The sequence below is a fragment of the Oncorhynchus keta genome, chromosome 30, assembly GCF_023373465.1.
Source record: "Oncorhynchus keta strain PuntledgeMale-10-30-2019 chromosome 30, Oket_V2, whole genome shotgun sequence".
Taxonomy (NCBI): Eukaryota; Metazoa; Chordata; class Actinopteri; order Salmoniformes; family Salmonidae; genus Oncorhynchus; species Oncorhynchus keta.
In genome coordinates this window covers 37,066,230-37,083,474 of record NC_068450.1, presented here as the reverse complement: position 1 = coordinate 37,083,474, position 17,245 = coordinate 37,066,230, and the positions used below count along the sequence as shown (strand labels likewise).

General features: G+C 44.3%; 1 protein-coding gene across 1 annotated transcript in view; it reads left to right on the top strand.

The window, feature by feature from the left end:
- Positions 1 to 17,245, top strand: part of LOC118363490 (neuronal acetylcholine receptor subunit alpha-7-like) — a 68,967-nt gene that overhangs the window by 29,359 nt on the left and 22,363 nt on the right. Inside the window, exons 4-5 of the mRNA XM_035744399.2 lie at positions 15,687 to 15,731; positions 16,969 to 17,078. Of these exons, the coding sequence (XP_035600292.2) occupies positions 15,687 to 15,731; positions 16,969 to 17,078 (155 nt within the window). The remainder of the gene's footprint in view (positions 1 to 15,686; positions 15,732 to 16,968; positions 17,079 to 17,245) is intronic.

Here is a 17,245-nt window from a genome sequence, read left to right as displayed (position 1 = left end):
TTGCTACCCAGTGGACAGTCTGCTACCCAGTGGACAGGCCTGCTACCCAGTGGACAGGCCTGCTACCCAGTGGACAGTCTGCTACCCAGTGGACAGTCTGCTACCCAGTGGACAGTCTGCTACCCAGTGGACAGGCCTGCTACCCAGTGGACAGGCCTGCTACCCAGTGGACAGTCTGCTACCCAGTGGACAGGCCTGCTACCCAGTGGACAGTCCTGCTACCCAGTGGACAGTCTGCTACCCAGTGGACAGGCCTGCTACCCAGTGGACAGTCCTGCTACCCAGTGGACAGTCTGCTACCCAGTGGACAGTCCTGCTACCCAGTGGACAGTCCTGCTACCCAGTGGACAGGCCTGCTACCCAGTGGACAGTCTGCTACCCAGTGGACAGGCCTGCTACCCAGTGGACAGTCTGCTACCGAGTGGACAGGCCTGCTACCCAGTGGACAGTCCTGCTACCCAGTGGACAGGCCTGCTACCCAGTGGACAGGCCGCTACCCAGTGGACAGTCCTGCTACCCAGTGGACAGTCCTGCTACCCAGTGGACAGTCCTGCTACCCAGTGGACAGTCTGCTACCCAGTGGACAGTCCTGCTACCCAGTGGACAGTCCTGCTACCCAGTGGACAGGCCTGCTACCCAGTGGACAGTCTGCTACCCAGTGGACAGGCCTGCTACCCAGTGGACAGTCTGCTACCGAGTGGACAGGCCTGCTACCCAGTGGACAGTCCTGCTACCCAGTGGACAGGCCTGCTACCCAGTGGACAGGCCGCTACCCAGTGGACAGGCCTGCTACCCAGTGGACAGTCTGCTACCCAGTGGACAGTCCTGCTACCCAGTGGACAGTCCTGCTACCCAGTGGACAGTCTGCTACCCAGTGGACAGGCCTGCTACCCAGTGGACAGGCCTGCTACCCAGTGGACAGGCCTGCTACCCAGTGGACAGTCTGCTACCGAGTGGACAGGCCTGCTACCCAGTGGACAGTCCTGCTACCCAGTGGACAGGCCTGCTACCCAGTGGACAGTCTGCTACCCAGTGGACAGGCCTGCTACCCAGTGGACAGTCTGCTACCCAGTGGACAGGCCTGCTACCGAGTGGACAGTCACTCCCATCCATTTGGCTGGACTCTGCAGACATCTCCGAGATTACGTCACCACTCGATAGAGATCCATGTGGTAAGGTGTTGGATACGATATGTGTTCAGTGAGCTGTTCTTCGCAACCACTATGTACACCACACTCTCCCAGTGATCAGCCAGTTTCTTCTTGCCCTTTTCCCTCTTGTTAGCAAGTAGAACTCTGTCTCCCTTCTGCACCGAGTGACCATTAGACCGTCTGTTGTAGACCTCGGCTTGTCTCTTTTGTTTGCTTACTGGCATGCTGCTGGGCCTTTGTCATAGCCTCTCTCAGATCCTCACCCAGAGACTGGACATACTTATCTACATCTACTGTGTCCCCATCCAACAGCACACTTTCAAACATAACATCTACCGGCAACCTAGGGGTGCGTCCAAACATCAAGAAGAATGGCGGAAACCCAGTAATCTTGTGAACAGTGCAGTTATAGGAGAATGGCAATGTGTTCAACATCTGAGGCCATTTAGCCTTGGACCGAGCTGGCTGAGCTCTAATCATCCCAACCAGTGTGCGATTCAGACATTCTGCTTGACCGTTACCCATGGGATGATAAGGTGTTTCATGGCTAGAAATTCCAGCCGGTGAGCAAGATACTTGGATTGTGCATGATTAAGAGATTTACTAGCAAAAGCTATTGACCTGGCTACGGCTTTCCCATCTTGCACTTGGGATAGTACAGCTTCCAAACCACTAGTAGATGCATCAACAGAAAGATAAAGATAAAGCAAAGCAGTTCGACAGATACAACGACATAGAGTTACACATGGAGTAAAACAAACATACAGTCAATAATACAGTATAAACAAGTCTATATACAATGTGAGCAAATGAGGTGAGAAGGGCTAAATTATAGGTGGGCTATGTACAGGTGCAGTAATCTGTGAGCTGCTCTGACAGTTGGCGCTTAAAGCTAGTGAGGGAGATAAGTGTTTCCAGTTTCAGAGATTTTTGTAGTTCGTTCCAGTCATTGGCAGCAGAGAACTGGAAGGAGAGGCGGCCAAAGAAAGAATTGGTTTTGGGGGTGACTAGAGAGATATACCTGTTGGAGCGTGTGCTACAGGTGGGAGATGCTATGGTGACCAGCGAGCTGAGATAAGGGGGGACTTTACCTAGCAGGGTCTTGTAGATGTCATGGAGCCAGTGGGTTTGGCGACGAGTATGAAGCGAGGGCCAGCCAACGAGAGCGTACAGGTCGCAATGGTGGGTAGTATATGGGGCTTTGGTGACAAAACGGATTGCACTGTGATAGACTGCATCCAATTTGTTGAGTAGGGTATTGGAGGCTATTTTGTAAATGACATCGCCAAAGTCGAGGATTGGTAGGATGGTCAGTTTTACAAGGGTATGTTTGGCAGCATGAGTGAAGGATGCTTTGTTGCGAAATAGGAAGCCAATTCTAGATTTAACTTTGGATTGGAGATGTTTGATATGGGTCTGGAAGGAGAGTTTACAGTCTAACCAGACACCTAAAGTATTTGTAGTTGTCCACGTATTCTAAGTCAGAGCTGTCCAGAGGTGCAGGTAGCGATCGGTTGAAGAGCATGCATTTAGTTTTACTTGTATTTAAGAGCAATTGGAGGCCACGGAAGGAGAGTTGTATGGCATTGAAGCTTGCCTGGAGGGTTGTTAACACAGTGTCCAAAGAAGGGCCAGAAGTATACAGAATGGTGTCGTCTGCGTAGAGGTGGATCAGAGACTCACCAGCAGCAAGAGCGACCTCATTGATGTATACAGAGAAGAGAGTCGGTCATCATCAGTGATGAAATAAAAAACACACTGAATTATTATTATTATCAAATTATTAACATCCCCTCTTGACCTGGCTTTTTTGAATTGGTCCTTGTGTGCAACTTGGTGCATAATCTAGGGGAACAACATCACACTGCTGCACATGCTTAGTCCCCTCCTGTACTCCCTGTTCACCTATGACTGGGTGGCCGTGCACGACTCCAACACCATCATTAAGTTTGCAGACGACCACGACGGTGGTAGGCCTGATCACAGACGACGAGACAGCCCATAGGGAGGAGGTCAGAAACCTGGTAGTGTGGTGCCAGGATAGCAATCTCTCCCTCAATGTCAGCAAGACAGAGGAGTTGATCATGGACTACAGGAGACAGAGGGCAGAGCACGCCTTCATTCACTTCGACGGGGCTGTAGTGGAGCGGGCCGAGAGCTTCAAGTTCCTCGGTGTCTACATCACTAAGGATGTATCATGGTCCACACACACAAACACAGTCGCGAAGAGGGCACGACGATGCCCCTTCCGCCTCAGGAGTCTGAAAAGATTTGGCATGAGCCCTCAGATCCTCAAAGTTTTTCAGCTGCACCATTGAGAGTATATTGACTGGCTGCATCAGCGCTTGGTACAGGAACTGCTTGGCATCCGGCTGCAAGGCGCTACAGAAGGTAGTGTGCACGGCCCTGACTCCAGCCACCCAAGTCATGGACTGTTCTCTCTGGTATTGCGCGGCAAGTGGTACCGATGCACCAAGTCTGGAACCAACAGGACCCCGAACAGCTTCTACCCCCAAAATAGTTTTGTTAAATAGTTATCCAAATAGCTACCCAGACTCTCTGCATTGACCCTTTTTGCACGAATCACTTTTGACTCATCACATACACTGCTGCTACTGTTTACCATCTGTCACTTTATTCCTAGTTATATGTACATATGTACCTCTGCACATGGACTCGGTACGGGTACTCTGTGTATATAGCCAAGGTATTGTTACTCATTGTGTATTTATTATTACTTTTATTATTACGTGTTTAACCTTTCTATTATTTTTCTATTTTCTGTCTCTCTGCCTTGTTGGGAAGGGCCTGTAAGTAAGCATTTCACTGTTAGTCTACACCTGTTGTTTACCAAGCATGTGACAAATGACATTTGATTTGATTCACACAGTCTTTTTCAGCCTTGTCTTAAAACTACTACGTTGTGATCTAGGTCTGGCTAGTTCTGCTAGACACAGATGGAGAGGAACCAGTTGTTTAGTGGTTTATAGCGGTCTAGATGTTTTGGTTATTGTCGGTGAACGGTCTAGTTTAGTCCCCTGGTGTGTTTTTTTGTTGGTGTGGTCCAGTCCGGTGGTCAGGTCTAATCTAGGTCTGGTCCAGTCTGTTGGTCTAGTCTAGATGAGGTCAAGTCTAGTGGTCCTGACTCAGGGCAGGGCAGTGAGACTCAGGTGGTGAGGGGGGCCCTTGGGTCCTGTCTGTGAAACGCTCAACGCATGATTTAACCCTGATTGGCTAACGGTACGAGCACAGCTGCCACTGCTCCACTGGGCGTGTGTGTGTGTGTGTGTGTGTGTGTGTGTGTGTGTGTGTGTGTGTGTGTGTGTGTGTGTGTGTGTGTGTGTGTGTGTGTGTGTGTGTGTGTGTGTGTGTGTGTGTGTGTGTGTGTGTGTGTGTCAGAGTTAATTTATTCTTGCTCATAGAAATACATAATACGTGAAAATCAGAATACAGAACACTTGAAACATTACAGGACATTTTCCATGACGGAAATTGAAATATTAAAGTGTGACTGTTAAAAATATAATATTTGGGGGAACCATTTAAGTTATTAGACAATCTGATAGCGGTGGGTAGAGTGGCGTTTCACAGGCGGTTCGTACGGGCAGTTATACAGGACAGTTTGTTGCTGTTTCTCAGCAGCCTGGTGGTGCAGTTACCTCTTTTTGTAGGGAGCAGGTCATTCAGTGGTCAAGAGTGTGCATGTCCTTCACCAGGTGCCCTGCAGCCTGCTCTCGCCTGCTCTGCAGTGACGGGAGCTGTGGTTGGACTGCTTCACCTCTGGAGATGATCCTCAAGGCCCTCCACCATATTCCAGACAAGGCCTGACCAGTGTAGTGTATACATTGACCAGATCATCAGTGGGTAGGCCATTTCTGGCAAGAACAGTCAAAGTAACAGGTGTTTTGAGGCCTTCCTCACTGACTGCACCACACGTGGCACCACTGCGGTTCGAGTCTAGATGATACTTAGCTGTTGTTACCACTGGTACTTCCTGTCCTCCTAGGATTAGTGGTGCAGGTTGTGGATGGTCTCTAGAAAAATATATGTTGTTGGATGTGGCCCACTCTTCCAGCTGCTTTGCCTCCAAGCCCATGGAAGTGTTCTCTAGAGGTGACCTCTGACCAAGGGCTAAATGTGCCATTTGCCATCACCCTCTTCCTTCTTCCGGTGGGGTATCTGTGGAGCCAGGCTAGTAATTTGGACACAGTTCAATGTCAGACAGACATTGCAGAAGCTTTGCGTGATCTTTGGACATGCAGTTGAAGTCGGAAGTTTACATACACTTAGGTTGGAGTCATTAAAACTTGTTTTTCAACCACTCCGCAAATATCTTGTTAACAAACTATAGTTTTGGCAAGTTGGTTAGGACATTTACTTTGTGCATGACACAAGTCATTTTTCAAAAAATTATTTCACAGATTATTTCACTCATAATTCAATGTATCACAATTCCAATGGGTCAGAAGTTTACATACACTAAGTTGAATCTGCCTTTAAACAGCTCGGAAAATTCCAGAAAATGATGTCATGGCTTTAGAATTTCAGTTTTGTGGTAGTTTGTCTTTGCTTCCTTGATAAGCATTTGCGCTTTGTTTCTGTATTTTCTCCATTTCATTGTTTTTCTCCATTTCCCCATCTATTGAAAATCATCTGTCTTTTCCTGATGGCAGCCTTTATTTGGTCAGTCATCTAGGGCTTGTCCAGTGTTGTTGTTGGCATGCATACATCAAGTGCAGTTTGAATGCATAAGTTGAATGTCTCCACTAGGGGTTGACTGATTCTGATTTTTCAACTCCAATACCGATACCGCCCGATTTTTTATAAATACATATATATATATATATATATATATATATATATATATATATATATGACAATTACAATACTGAATGAACAATGAACACTTATTTTAACGTAATATAATACATAAATAAAAATCTATTTGGTCTCAAATAAATAATGATGCTCCATTTGGTTTAAATAATGCAAAAACAGTGTTGGAGAAGAAAGTAAAACTGCAGTATGTGCCATGTAAAAAAGCTAACGTTGAAGTTCCTTGCTCAGAACATGAGAACATATGAAAGCTGGTGGTTCAATATTCCCACTTCTTCAATATTCCCAGTTAAGAACTTTTAGGTTGTAGTTAGTTATTATAGGAATTATGATGCGTTTTTCTCTCTATACCATTTGTATTTCATATACCTTTGACTATTGGATGTTCTAATAGGCACTTTGGTATTGCCAGCCTAATCTCAGGAGTTGATAGGCTTGAAGTCATAAACAGCGCTGTGAAGCAAGCATTGCTTAGAGCTGCTGGCAAACGCAGTAAAATTTGACTGAGTGCTTACGAGCTTACGAGCCTGCTGCCCCTACCACCGCTCAGTCAGACAGCTCTATCAAATCATAAACACAGAAATACGAGCCATTGGTCATTAATATGGTAAAATCCGGAAACTATACTTTCGAAAACAAAACGTTTATTATTTTTGTGAAATACGGAACCGTTCCGGATTTTATCGAACGGGTGGCATCCATAAGTCTAAATATTGCTGTTACATTGCACAAGCTTCAATGTTATGTCATAATGATGTAAAATTCTGGCATATTAGTTCGCAACGAGCCAGGCAGCCCAAACAGTTGCATATACCCTGATTCTGCATGCAATGAACGCAAGAGAAGTGACACATTTTCCCTAGTTAATATTGCCTGCTAACATTAATTTATTTTAGCTAAATATACAGGTAAAAAAAAATACTTCTGTGTATTGATTTTAAGAAAGGCATTGATGTTCATGGTTAGGTACAGTCGTGCAACGATTGTGCTTTTTTTGCGAATGTGCTTTTGTTAAATCATCCCCGGTTTGGCAAAGTTGGCTGTGATTTGATGATAAATTATCAGGCACCGCAATGATTATACACAATGCAGGAAAAGCTAGTTAACCTAGTAATATCATCAACCATGTGTAGTTAACTAATGATTAGGTGAAGATTGACTGTTTTTTTTACAATATAAGTTTAATGTTAGCTAGCAACGTACCCTGGCTCCTTGCTACACTCGCGTAACAGGTGGTCAGCCTGCAACGCAGTTTCCTCGTGGCTTCCTCATTTAATCGTCCATAATCGGCATCCAAAAATGCAGATTACCGATTGTTATGAAAACTAGAAATCGGCCCCCTATTCTCCACCTTTGCATCGACGTTCTCCACCTCATATATGGCAGACCAATCAGTGCTTGTCATACATCGTGCCAAGGCCTCCTTTCTGTTCTGGGTTACCAGACGTCCTTTTCCCCCACTGCACCTCACATCTCCCTCCCGATGTTGTGTTTGGGGAGAACAGCAGACATTTGTGATCACTGGATCCGAGAGATGAGCAAGTACAGTGGGGGGTGTTTGTAGTGATTCTTCAGATTTATAATGATCCAATCTAAGATGGAGTCCCCTCTGATCATGTCCACTTGTTTCATGTCTGGATGGGAGTTTGTCAGCATCTTGATGGGCAGGTGATTAAAGTCTACACAGCATGGACATCCTGAGGACATGGATTGTATTTATGAGATAATCCACAGTGTTATGCTGAAGTGTTTTCTCATTTGCCCATAGTGGATGGTAGAGTACTACATTTACATTTACATTTAAGTCATTTAGCAGACGCTCTTATCCAGAGCGACTTACAAATTGGTGCATACACCTTATGACATCCAGTGGAACAGCCACTTTACAATAGTGCATCTAAATCTTAAAGGGGGGGTGAGAAGGATTACTTATCCTTACTTACCCTATCCTAGGTATTCCTTGAAGAGGTGGGGTTTCAGGTGTCTCCGGAAGGTGGTGATTGACTCCGCTGTCCTGGCGTCGTGAGGGAGTTTGTTCCACCATTGGGGGGCCAGAGCAGCGAACAGTTTTGACTGGGCTGAGCGGGAACTGTACTTCCTCAGTGGTAGGGAGGCGAGCAGGCCAGAGGTGGATGAACGCGTGCCCTTGTTTGGGTGTAGGGCCTGATCAGAGCCTGGAGGTACTGAGGTGCTACCACTACCAGAGTTGAAACTGAGCTGCCGAGTGGTTTAGGACAAAGCTGAAGCCACATATACGGCAGGGGAGGCAGGTAGCCTAGTGGTTAGAGGGTTGGCCAGCAACCGAAAGTTTGCTGGATCGAATCCCTGAGCTGACAAGGTAAAAAATCGGTTGTTCTGCCCCTGAACAAGGCAGTCAGCCCACTGTTCCCCGGTAGGCCATCATTGTGGGGTGGCAGGGTAGCCTAGTGGTTAGAGCGTTGGACTAGTAACCGCAAGGTTGCAAGTTCAAATCCCCGAGCTGACAAGGTCATCGTCGTTCTGCCCCTGATCAGGCAGTTAACCCACTGTTCCTAGGCTGTCATTGAAAATAAGAATTTGTTCGTTAAATTGAAAATAAACTCCTCTTTCTCTAGGTCAGTTCTTCTCTTTTCCTGAATATTGTGATTTACATCCATAGCTCCTCTCATCCCCTCTCTGGACCAGTCGTTTCTGAACAGCTGATAGTCTTGTACGAAAAGAGATTCATCTGGGATATTTTCGCGGGCCCATGTTTCAGTGATCCATCCAGTAACTGCATCTACTGATTGAAGGAGCAGTTCAAATGCATCCACTTTGTTAACCAATGATCTTGAATTACAAACGAGCACATTCGGAGTCTCTGGAGCATGCTGGGATGTATTTTGCGACATTCCATAATTCAGCTAGAGCTCTGCATTGACGTGAGAGATTGTGTTTTCCATGTATATTAGGTCTGTTAATAACTTCTATTGTTAGTATTTTCCTCCTGCTGCCCTTACCAGCTGTTCCCGAAGTACTGAAGGTTGTCTCGGATATGCAGTGCCAGAGGAGGTGCATGTCATTTGTAAATCCGTAGAAAATGTGATGAGTTTTCCAGAACGTTTGGACAATCCATCGCTATCAAAGCCACTCTTAATCCGTTAAAAGAGCAGGAAAAGTATGCAGTGCAATTTTTTAAAACATTTGAAACAAACATTTGAAACATTGTAACACGTGTTACTGTTGACCGGCTGCCAGGAAGCTTCACCAAACACTGTAATAATGTGTGTGGGTGTGTGGTTTATCCCAGCTCTCACAGTTTCAAGTCAGAATTAGACGTTTATCAATGTTTCTCAAACGTAACATTTTGAAGTGTTTAAGGTCAACCTTTCGGGCATTAACTCCACATTTTTAAGGTTAGGCATGAACTCACAATGGTTAAGGTTTGGGATAGGCTTAAAACAAAAATATCAAAAACAGTCTTCTATCGCTGGATTCAAACAGGCAACATTTGGCCCTTTGGAATCAGAGGCAGGTGCTTACAACCATCCACCATCCCCGTCCACAACACCCGGCAAAACCGAAACCTACTTAAAGGTACCAGTGCTCACTGCTGCCCCTAGTGGCTGGTTTCCACGTCATCTCCCGACGTCCTCAGACATGGATGGACGTCGAATACCGACTTGTATCACAGGTGACCTGGCTGGGTTTATCGTGCAGAGCCGTCTTTTAGTTTATTTTCCAGTTACATTAAACACTTAATGTGGCCCAATGTTGACCTGAGTTATGCATAAAAAAACAACCTACCTTTGTCTCTCCTCAGATTTCTAAATTGAGTTGGTGAGAATGTGACACTTGATTATTTCTGAGGAAGAGCTGCTTTAAGCATGAAATCTCTCCCAGTGTCCAATATGTCATATGTAACCTTCATAGCTACAGCACAGCTCTACACATGGTTCAATGAATCACAGTTACAGGCAATAACATTACTGCTTGATTACGTGTGGTAATGGTAATCACTGGCAGTAATGTCTCTCGGTCAACAGTAATAAACTCATTTGGTATTCCAGTAGCTGATTAGCATAGTCAATTTAGCCTTTCTGAAACACTGGTCATTGGTCAGGCCATCCGAATGCAAACACGCCAGGCTTCAGTAGCTATTGTAAGCCAGCACAGCTCGTATTAACATAGCAGATTCAGTATTAGCCTAGCGTAGTCCAAATGGTCTCAGAGCCTGTTTGCTGTTAGCATAGCACGGTGGATATTAGCCGGGATACAGTATGTTAGTGCTTCCCAAAACATTGATCCTCAGGGAAGCACTGACAGCTTTAGAGTTGTTAATGTATTTATCACCTTTATGTAAACAACATTGACTGACTGGCGCTCCACACGCACACACACTGAAGGAAGCGCACATACAGGTAACAGCCAAAATAAAGGAAACACCAACATTACGTGTCTCATTAGGGTGCTGGGCCACCATGACCCGCCAGAACAGCTTCAATGCGCAAAGTGCCTGGAACTACAGTGCTTTCAACGTTCCTAACCCTTGACCTATTTCACATTTTGTTGTGTTACAGCCTAAATTGAAAATTGATTAAATAAATGTTTTTTTTCTCAACCATCTACAGACAATACCCCATAATGACAAAGTGAAAAACATGTTTTTAGACATTTTTGCTAATTCATTGAAAATGAAATACAGAAATATCTAATTTACATACAGTACCAGTCAAAAGATTGGACACACCTAACAAGCAACCTCAGCACAAGAACTGTTTATTGGGAGATTTATGAAATGGGTTTCCATGGCCGAACAGCCGCTCACAAGCCTAAGATCACCATGCACAATGCCAAGCGTCGGCTGGAGTGATGTAAAGCTCACCGGCATTGTCCTCTGGAGCAGTGGAAACCCGTTCTCTGGAGTGATGAATCACGCTTCACCATCTGGCTGTCCGAATCTGGGTTTGGCGGATGCCTCCTACCTGAATGCATAGTGGCAACTGTACATTTTGGTGGAGGAGGAATAATGGTCTGGTGCTGTTTTTCATGGTTCTGGCCCCTGAGTTCTAGTGTAGGGAAATCTTAACACTACAGCATAGAATGACATTCTAGATGATTCTGTGCTTACAACTTTTTGGCAACAATTTGAGGAAGGCCCTTCCCTGGTTCAGCATGACAATGCTCCCGTGCACAAAGTGGTTTGTTGAGATTGTTGTGAAAGAACTTGACTGGCCTCCACAGAGCCCTGACGTCAACACCATTGAACCTTTGGGATGAATTGAAATGCCGAATGCGGGCCTAATTGCCCAACATCAGTGCCCGACCTCACGAATGCAATTAAAATGTTAGCTAATGATCTTCAGCCCCTCATTTGAGTGACAGCTAGCAAGATGCACATTGACGGTTTCACAGTGAAAGAAGGCTGGCACAGGCCTGCCCAGCATTATCCATTGAGGTTTCAGGCTGTACCTAATGGCTAGGTGACACAGCAGGGAGAGAGAGAGAGAGCAATGACATACTGCAGACATCTGCCCATATATGATGTAGTACACATTTTTCGGGGGACCCGTTTTGGCTCTTGAGCACTAATTTAAAAACGACTGGCTATAAAGTATGCTAATCTTCCTGGAAAGTCTCTAAGATAATGCTGGATTTGATAGCATGGGGTGTTTGTGTTTGTGTTTGTTTGTGGGAGAGAGAATTCCTTTTTTCACATCCCACCACATCCTGTACATTGCCTTCTTCATCATGCTAGCTAATTACTTTCCAATCTGTTGATGTCTCTCTGCTGCTTGTGTAGGGGAGCCAGTTAGTTTTGATTGGCTCCTGGCTCCTCATGGACAGCAATTCGACAGGTACCAGACACCAGCTGAGACACATTGTTAGGGCAACGGATGAGAATGATAACAATCTTAAAACATTAAGATAGGAAATATTGTTTTAAATGCCAAGGTATTTTGACATTTTGAAGACATTATATTTTTTTTGTAACTTTCTATTGGAGAGACAACGTGTGTGTGTGTGTGTGTGTGTGTGTGTGTGTGTGTGTGTGTGTGTGTGTGTGTGTGTGTGTGTGTGTGTGTGTGTGTGTGTGTGTGTGTGTGTGTGTGTGTGTGCAAGGTACTTAACCCTAATTGCTTCTGTAAATTGCTCTGGATAAGAGTGTCAAATTACTAATGTGTGTGTGTGTGTGTGTGTGTGCTGCTGTGATCACCCTTGAGTTGGAGGGTTAATGTTTTCCCTTCATAGATTTGACCCTAACATCCCCCAACTCCCATCTCTCCCCGACCCAGTTTGCTAGTCAGATACCATTACTGCGGGATCAGAACACGCACACTGAGAGGGCGATCTGCGAAGCATCTCTACATTCACTTTAAAAAGAATGGAACTTTTCCGTCTCCATCATCTGGGTCATTTGATGGAATCCTGGATATGTAGAAATATTTGGCACATAACTCAGCCCTAATTGATGGAAGTGGGTGTTAATGACTGATAGAGTTGAAGAGAGGCAGAAACAGACCAAAAACTGAGATCTGCAAAGAGAGAGAGAGAGATAATGTAGTCAGAGCAGAGAACAAGACAAAAGGACACCTTACATCTTGCTAAGTGCCCTATTTACTCAGATCATGAAATCTGAGCTCTCTCTCTCTCCTTTCTCTTTCTCTCTCTTTCTCTCTCTCTCTCTCTCAATTCAATTTCAATTCAAGGGCTTTATTGGCATGGGAAACATGTGTTAACATTGCCAAAGCAAGTGAGGTAGACAACATACAAAGTGAATATATAAAGTGAAAAACAACAATCATTAACAGTAAACATTACACATACAGAAGTTTCAAAACAGTAAAGACATTACAAATGTCATATTATATATATATATATATATATATATATATATATATATATATATATATATATATATATATATATACAGTGTTTTAACTATGTACAGATGGTTAAAGGACACAAGATAAAATAAATAAGCATAAATATGGGTTGTATTTACAATGGTGTTTGTTCTTCACTGGTTGCCCTTTTCTCGTGGCAATAGGTCACAAATCTTGCTGCTGTGATGGCACACTGTGGAATTTCACCCAGTAGATATGGGAGTTTTTCAAAATTGGATTTGTTTTCGAATTCTTTGTGGATCTGTGTAATCTGAGGGAAATATGTCTCTCTAATATGGTCATACATTGGGCAGGAGGTTAGGAAGTGCAGCTCAGTTTCCACTTCATTTTGTGGGCAGTGAGCACATAGCCTGTCTTCTCTTGAGAGCCATGTCTGCCTACGGCGGCCTTTCTCAATAGCAAGGCTATGCTCACTGAGTCTGTACATAGTCAAATCTTTCCTTAATTTTGGGTCAGTCACAGTGGTCAGGTATTCTGCCGCTGTGTACTCTCTGTGTAGGGCCAAATCGCATTCTAGTTTGCTCTGTTTTGTTTGTTAATTCTTTCCAATGTGTTAAGTAATTATCTTTTTGTTTTCTCATGATTTGGTTGGGTCTAATTGTGCTGTTGTCCTGGGGCTCTGTATGGTGTGTTTGTGTTTGTGAACAGAGCCCCAGGACCAGCTTGCTTAGGGGACTCTTCTCCAGGTTCATCTCTCTGTAGGTGATGGCTTTGTTATGGAAGGTTTGTGAATCGCTTCCTTTTAGGTGGTTGTGGAATTTAACCGCTCTTTTCTGCATTTTGATAATTAGCAGGTATCAGCCTAATTCTGCTCTGCATGCATTATTTGGTGTTTTACGTTGTACACGGGGATATTTTTGCAGAATTCTGCGTGCAGAGTCTCAATTTGGTGTTTGTCCCATTTTGTGAAGTCTTGGTTGGTGAGCGGACCCCAGACCTCACAACCATAAAGGGCAATGGGCTCTATGACTGATTCAAGTATTTTTAGCCAAATCCTAATTGGTATGTTGAAATTTATGTTTCTTTTGATGGCATAGAATGCCCTTCTTGCCTTGTCTCTCAGATCGTTCACAGCTTTGTGGAAGTTACCTGTGGCGCTGATGTTTAGGCCAAGGTATGTATAGTTTTTGTGTGCTCTAGGGCAACAGTGTCTAGATGGAATTTGTATTTGTGGTCCTGGTGACTGGACCTTTTTTGGAACACCATTATTTTGGTCTTACTGAGATTTACTGTCAGGGCCCAGGTCTGACAGAATCTGTGCATAAGATCTAGGTGCTGCTGTAGGCCTTCCTTGGTTGGTGACAGAAGCACCAGATCCTCAGCAAACAGCAGACATTTGACTTTGGATTCTAGCAGGGGGAGGCCGGGTGCTGCAGACTTTTCTAGTGCCCGCGCCAATTCGTTGATATATATGTTGAAGAGGGTGGGGCTTAAGCTGCATCCCTGTCTAACCCCACGACCCAGTGTGAAGAAATGTGTGTGTTTTTTGCCAATTTTAACCGCACACTTGTTGTTTGTGTACATGGATTTTATAATGTCGTATGTTTTACCCCCAACACCACTTTCCATCAGTTTGTATAGCAGACCCTCATGCCAAATTGAGTCGAAGGCTTTTTTGAAATCAACAAAGCATGAGAAGACTTTGCCTTTGTTTTGGTTTGTTTGGTTGTCAATTAGGGTGTGCAGGGTGAATACATGGTCTGTTTTACAGTAATTTGCTAAAAAGCCAATTTGACATTTGCTCAGTACATTGTTTTCATTGAGGAAATGTACGAGTCTGCTGTTAATAATAATGAAGAGGATTTTCCCAAGGTTACTGTATAGCCAATTGGAATTTGTTGTCTGTATATTTGATCATTTCATTGAGGATACCATCAACACCACAGGCCTGTTTGGGTTGGAGGGTTTTTATTTTGTCCTGTAACTCATTCAATGTAATTGGAGAATCCAGTGGGTTCTGGTAGTCTTTAATAGTTGATTCTAAGATCTGTATTTGATCATGTATGTGTTTTTGCTCTTTATTCTTTGTTATAGAGCCAAAAAGATTGGAGAAGTGGTTTACCCATACATCTCCATTTTGGATAGATAATTCTTCGTGTTGTTGTTTGTTTAGTGTTTTAAAATTTTCCCAGAAGTGGTTAGAGTCTATGGATTCTTCAATTGCATTGAGCTGATTTCTGACATGCTGTTCCTTCTTTTTCCGTAGTGTATTTCTGTATTGTTTTAGTGATTCACCATAGTGAAGGCGTAGACTCAGGTTTTCCGGGTTTCTATGTTTTTGGTCGGACAGGTTTCTCAATTTCTTTCTTAGATTTTTGCATTCTTCATCAAACCAATCTTCCTCTCTCTTTCTCTCTCTCTCTTTCTCTTTCTGTCTTTCTTTTTCTCTCTCTTTCTCTTCTTTCTTTTTCTCTCTTTCTTTCTTTCTCTCTCTCTCTCTCTCTCTCTCTCAATCTCTCTCTCTCTCTCTCTCTCTCTCTCTCTCTCTCTCTCTCTCTCTCTCTCTCTCTCTCTCTCTCTCTCTCTCTCTCTCTCTCTCTCTCTCTGCTGTGTGTTGGGTTGTTTAGGTCCACAGGGCTTGTTGTTTGAGATTTTGAAATGAGGCATCTAATAATGATGTGCTACATGCCTCTACTGAAACCAATGCGTAGAAAAACACTGTGGTTACATAAATGCAGTTTTTAGAGAGGTTTCACACCCCAGTTGTTTTGCACCCATGCTGAACCTACAGTAGGCACTCAGCGACACCTTACCTCTTTCTATTCACTGTGATGATTTCCTGTTGTGGCGGTTGAATTGAATTGTTCTTTTCTTCTCTTCTCTGTTTGGTCAGGACGAGAAGAACCAGGTTCTGATGACCAACGCATGGCTACAGCTGGTGAGTGGAAATGGTTGAGGACTGAATGACACTGTGACTCATGATGTTGTCATATCCCCCCATCCCACCAAAAAGGCAGTAACACCATCTCAAGTTGATATGCCGCAGGTGTTGTCTGGTACCACCACATCCTGTTAGGTGTATATTGAGATGACAATAGCCTGTCCGTATTGTCTCTTGAAATATTGCTTCTGTTAAGTTAAAACTGCTAGTTTCTCTTAGCCAGTCTGAGCTTGATCCAACATATTGGATTGGACATAGAGCTTTGATTGCTTATCCCGATGTTTCCTTGGTAATCTGGAGGATACATGCTTATGGAGAGTTGATGAGGTTGGATTTGTGAGAGGGTCATGCGGTTCACCTTGTCTGGTCTCTACCATCGACACGACCCAGGAGAAGGAGAACAACGCCTCCACTCTCCACAGTCACTACAAACAGACCTCTGTCCAATTTCCCATCAATTCATTTCCATTAGATTTTTTATTGAGTCATTTACTCCTTTATAGAAGTCTTCCTGACAGGATGTCAGCCTCAATTTTCTAGCCAATCAGTGTCATTGCTGTGTGGTTTATGCGACGCTTCCCAGGCGGGCCATGGGAAATACATTTCAATGTCTGTCAACTCGCGTGAACTCATAAGAGACAAGTGCTGTCACAACCCTTCAGTTGACAGACTGCCAAGACCCAAGCTCAGACTGGATCTTTTATCACAGACAGACTGCCCCCCCTCAGTACTTGATGTACCTCTTTGCTGTGTGATTATCTCTGATGTGTATCTCTGTGTTCTGTCCTCAGTACTGGACTGATGTGCCTCTCTGCTGTGTGATTATCTATGATGTGTATCTCTGTGTTCTGTCTTCAGTACTGGACTGATGTTCTGTCTTCTGAGTATTGGTTCTGATGTACTGGACTGATGTGCCTCTCTGCTGTGTGATTATCTATGATGTGTATCTCTGTGTTCTGTCTTCAGTACTGGACTGATGTGCTTCTCTGCTGTGTGATTATCTCTGATGTGTATCTCTGTGTTCTGTCTTCAGTACTGGACTGATGTGCTTCTCTGCTGTGTGATTATCTCTGATGTGTATCTCTGTGTTCTGTCTTCAGTACTGGACTGATGTGCCTCTCTGCTGTGTGATTATCTATGATGTGTATCTCTGTGTTCTGTCTTCAGTACTGGACTGATGTGCCTCTCTGCTGTGTGATTATCTATGATGTGTATCTCTGTGTTCTGTCCTCAGTACTGGACTGATGTGTACCTGAGTTGGAATCCAGAGAACTACCCCGGGGTTCAGAACCTACGTTTCCCCTCCAGCCAGATCTGGACCCCTGACATCCTCCTCTACAACAGGTGTGCTCCCACAACCCCCATCTTCTCCCATGATCCTCCTCTCCTCCCATCACCCTTCTCTCTCCAATAATCCTCTCCTCCAATCATCCTCATCTCCTCCCACAACGTACTGATGCAGTCATTTAGGATTGATCCTTTCTTTGGTAACTTTAGAGCTGAGATTTGGT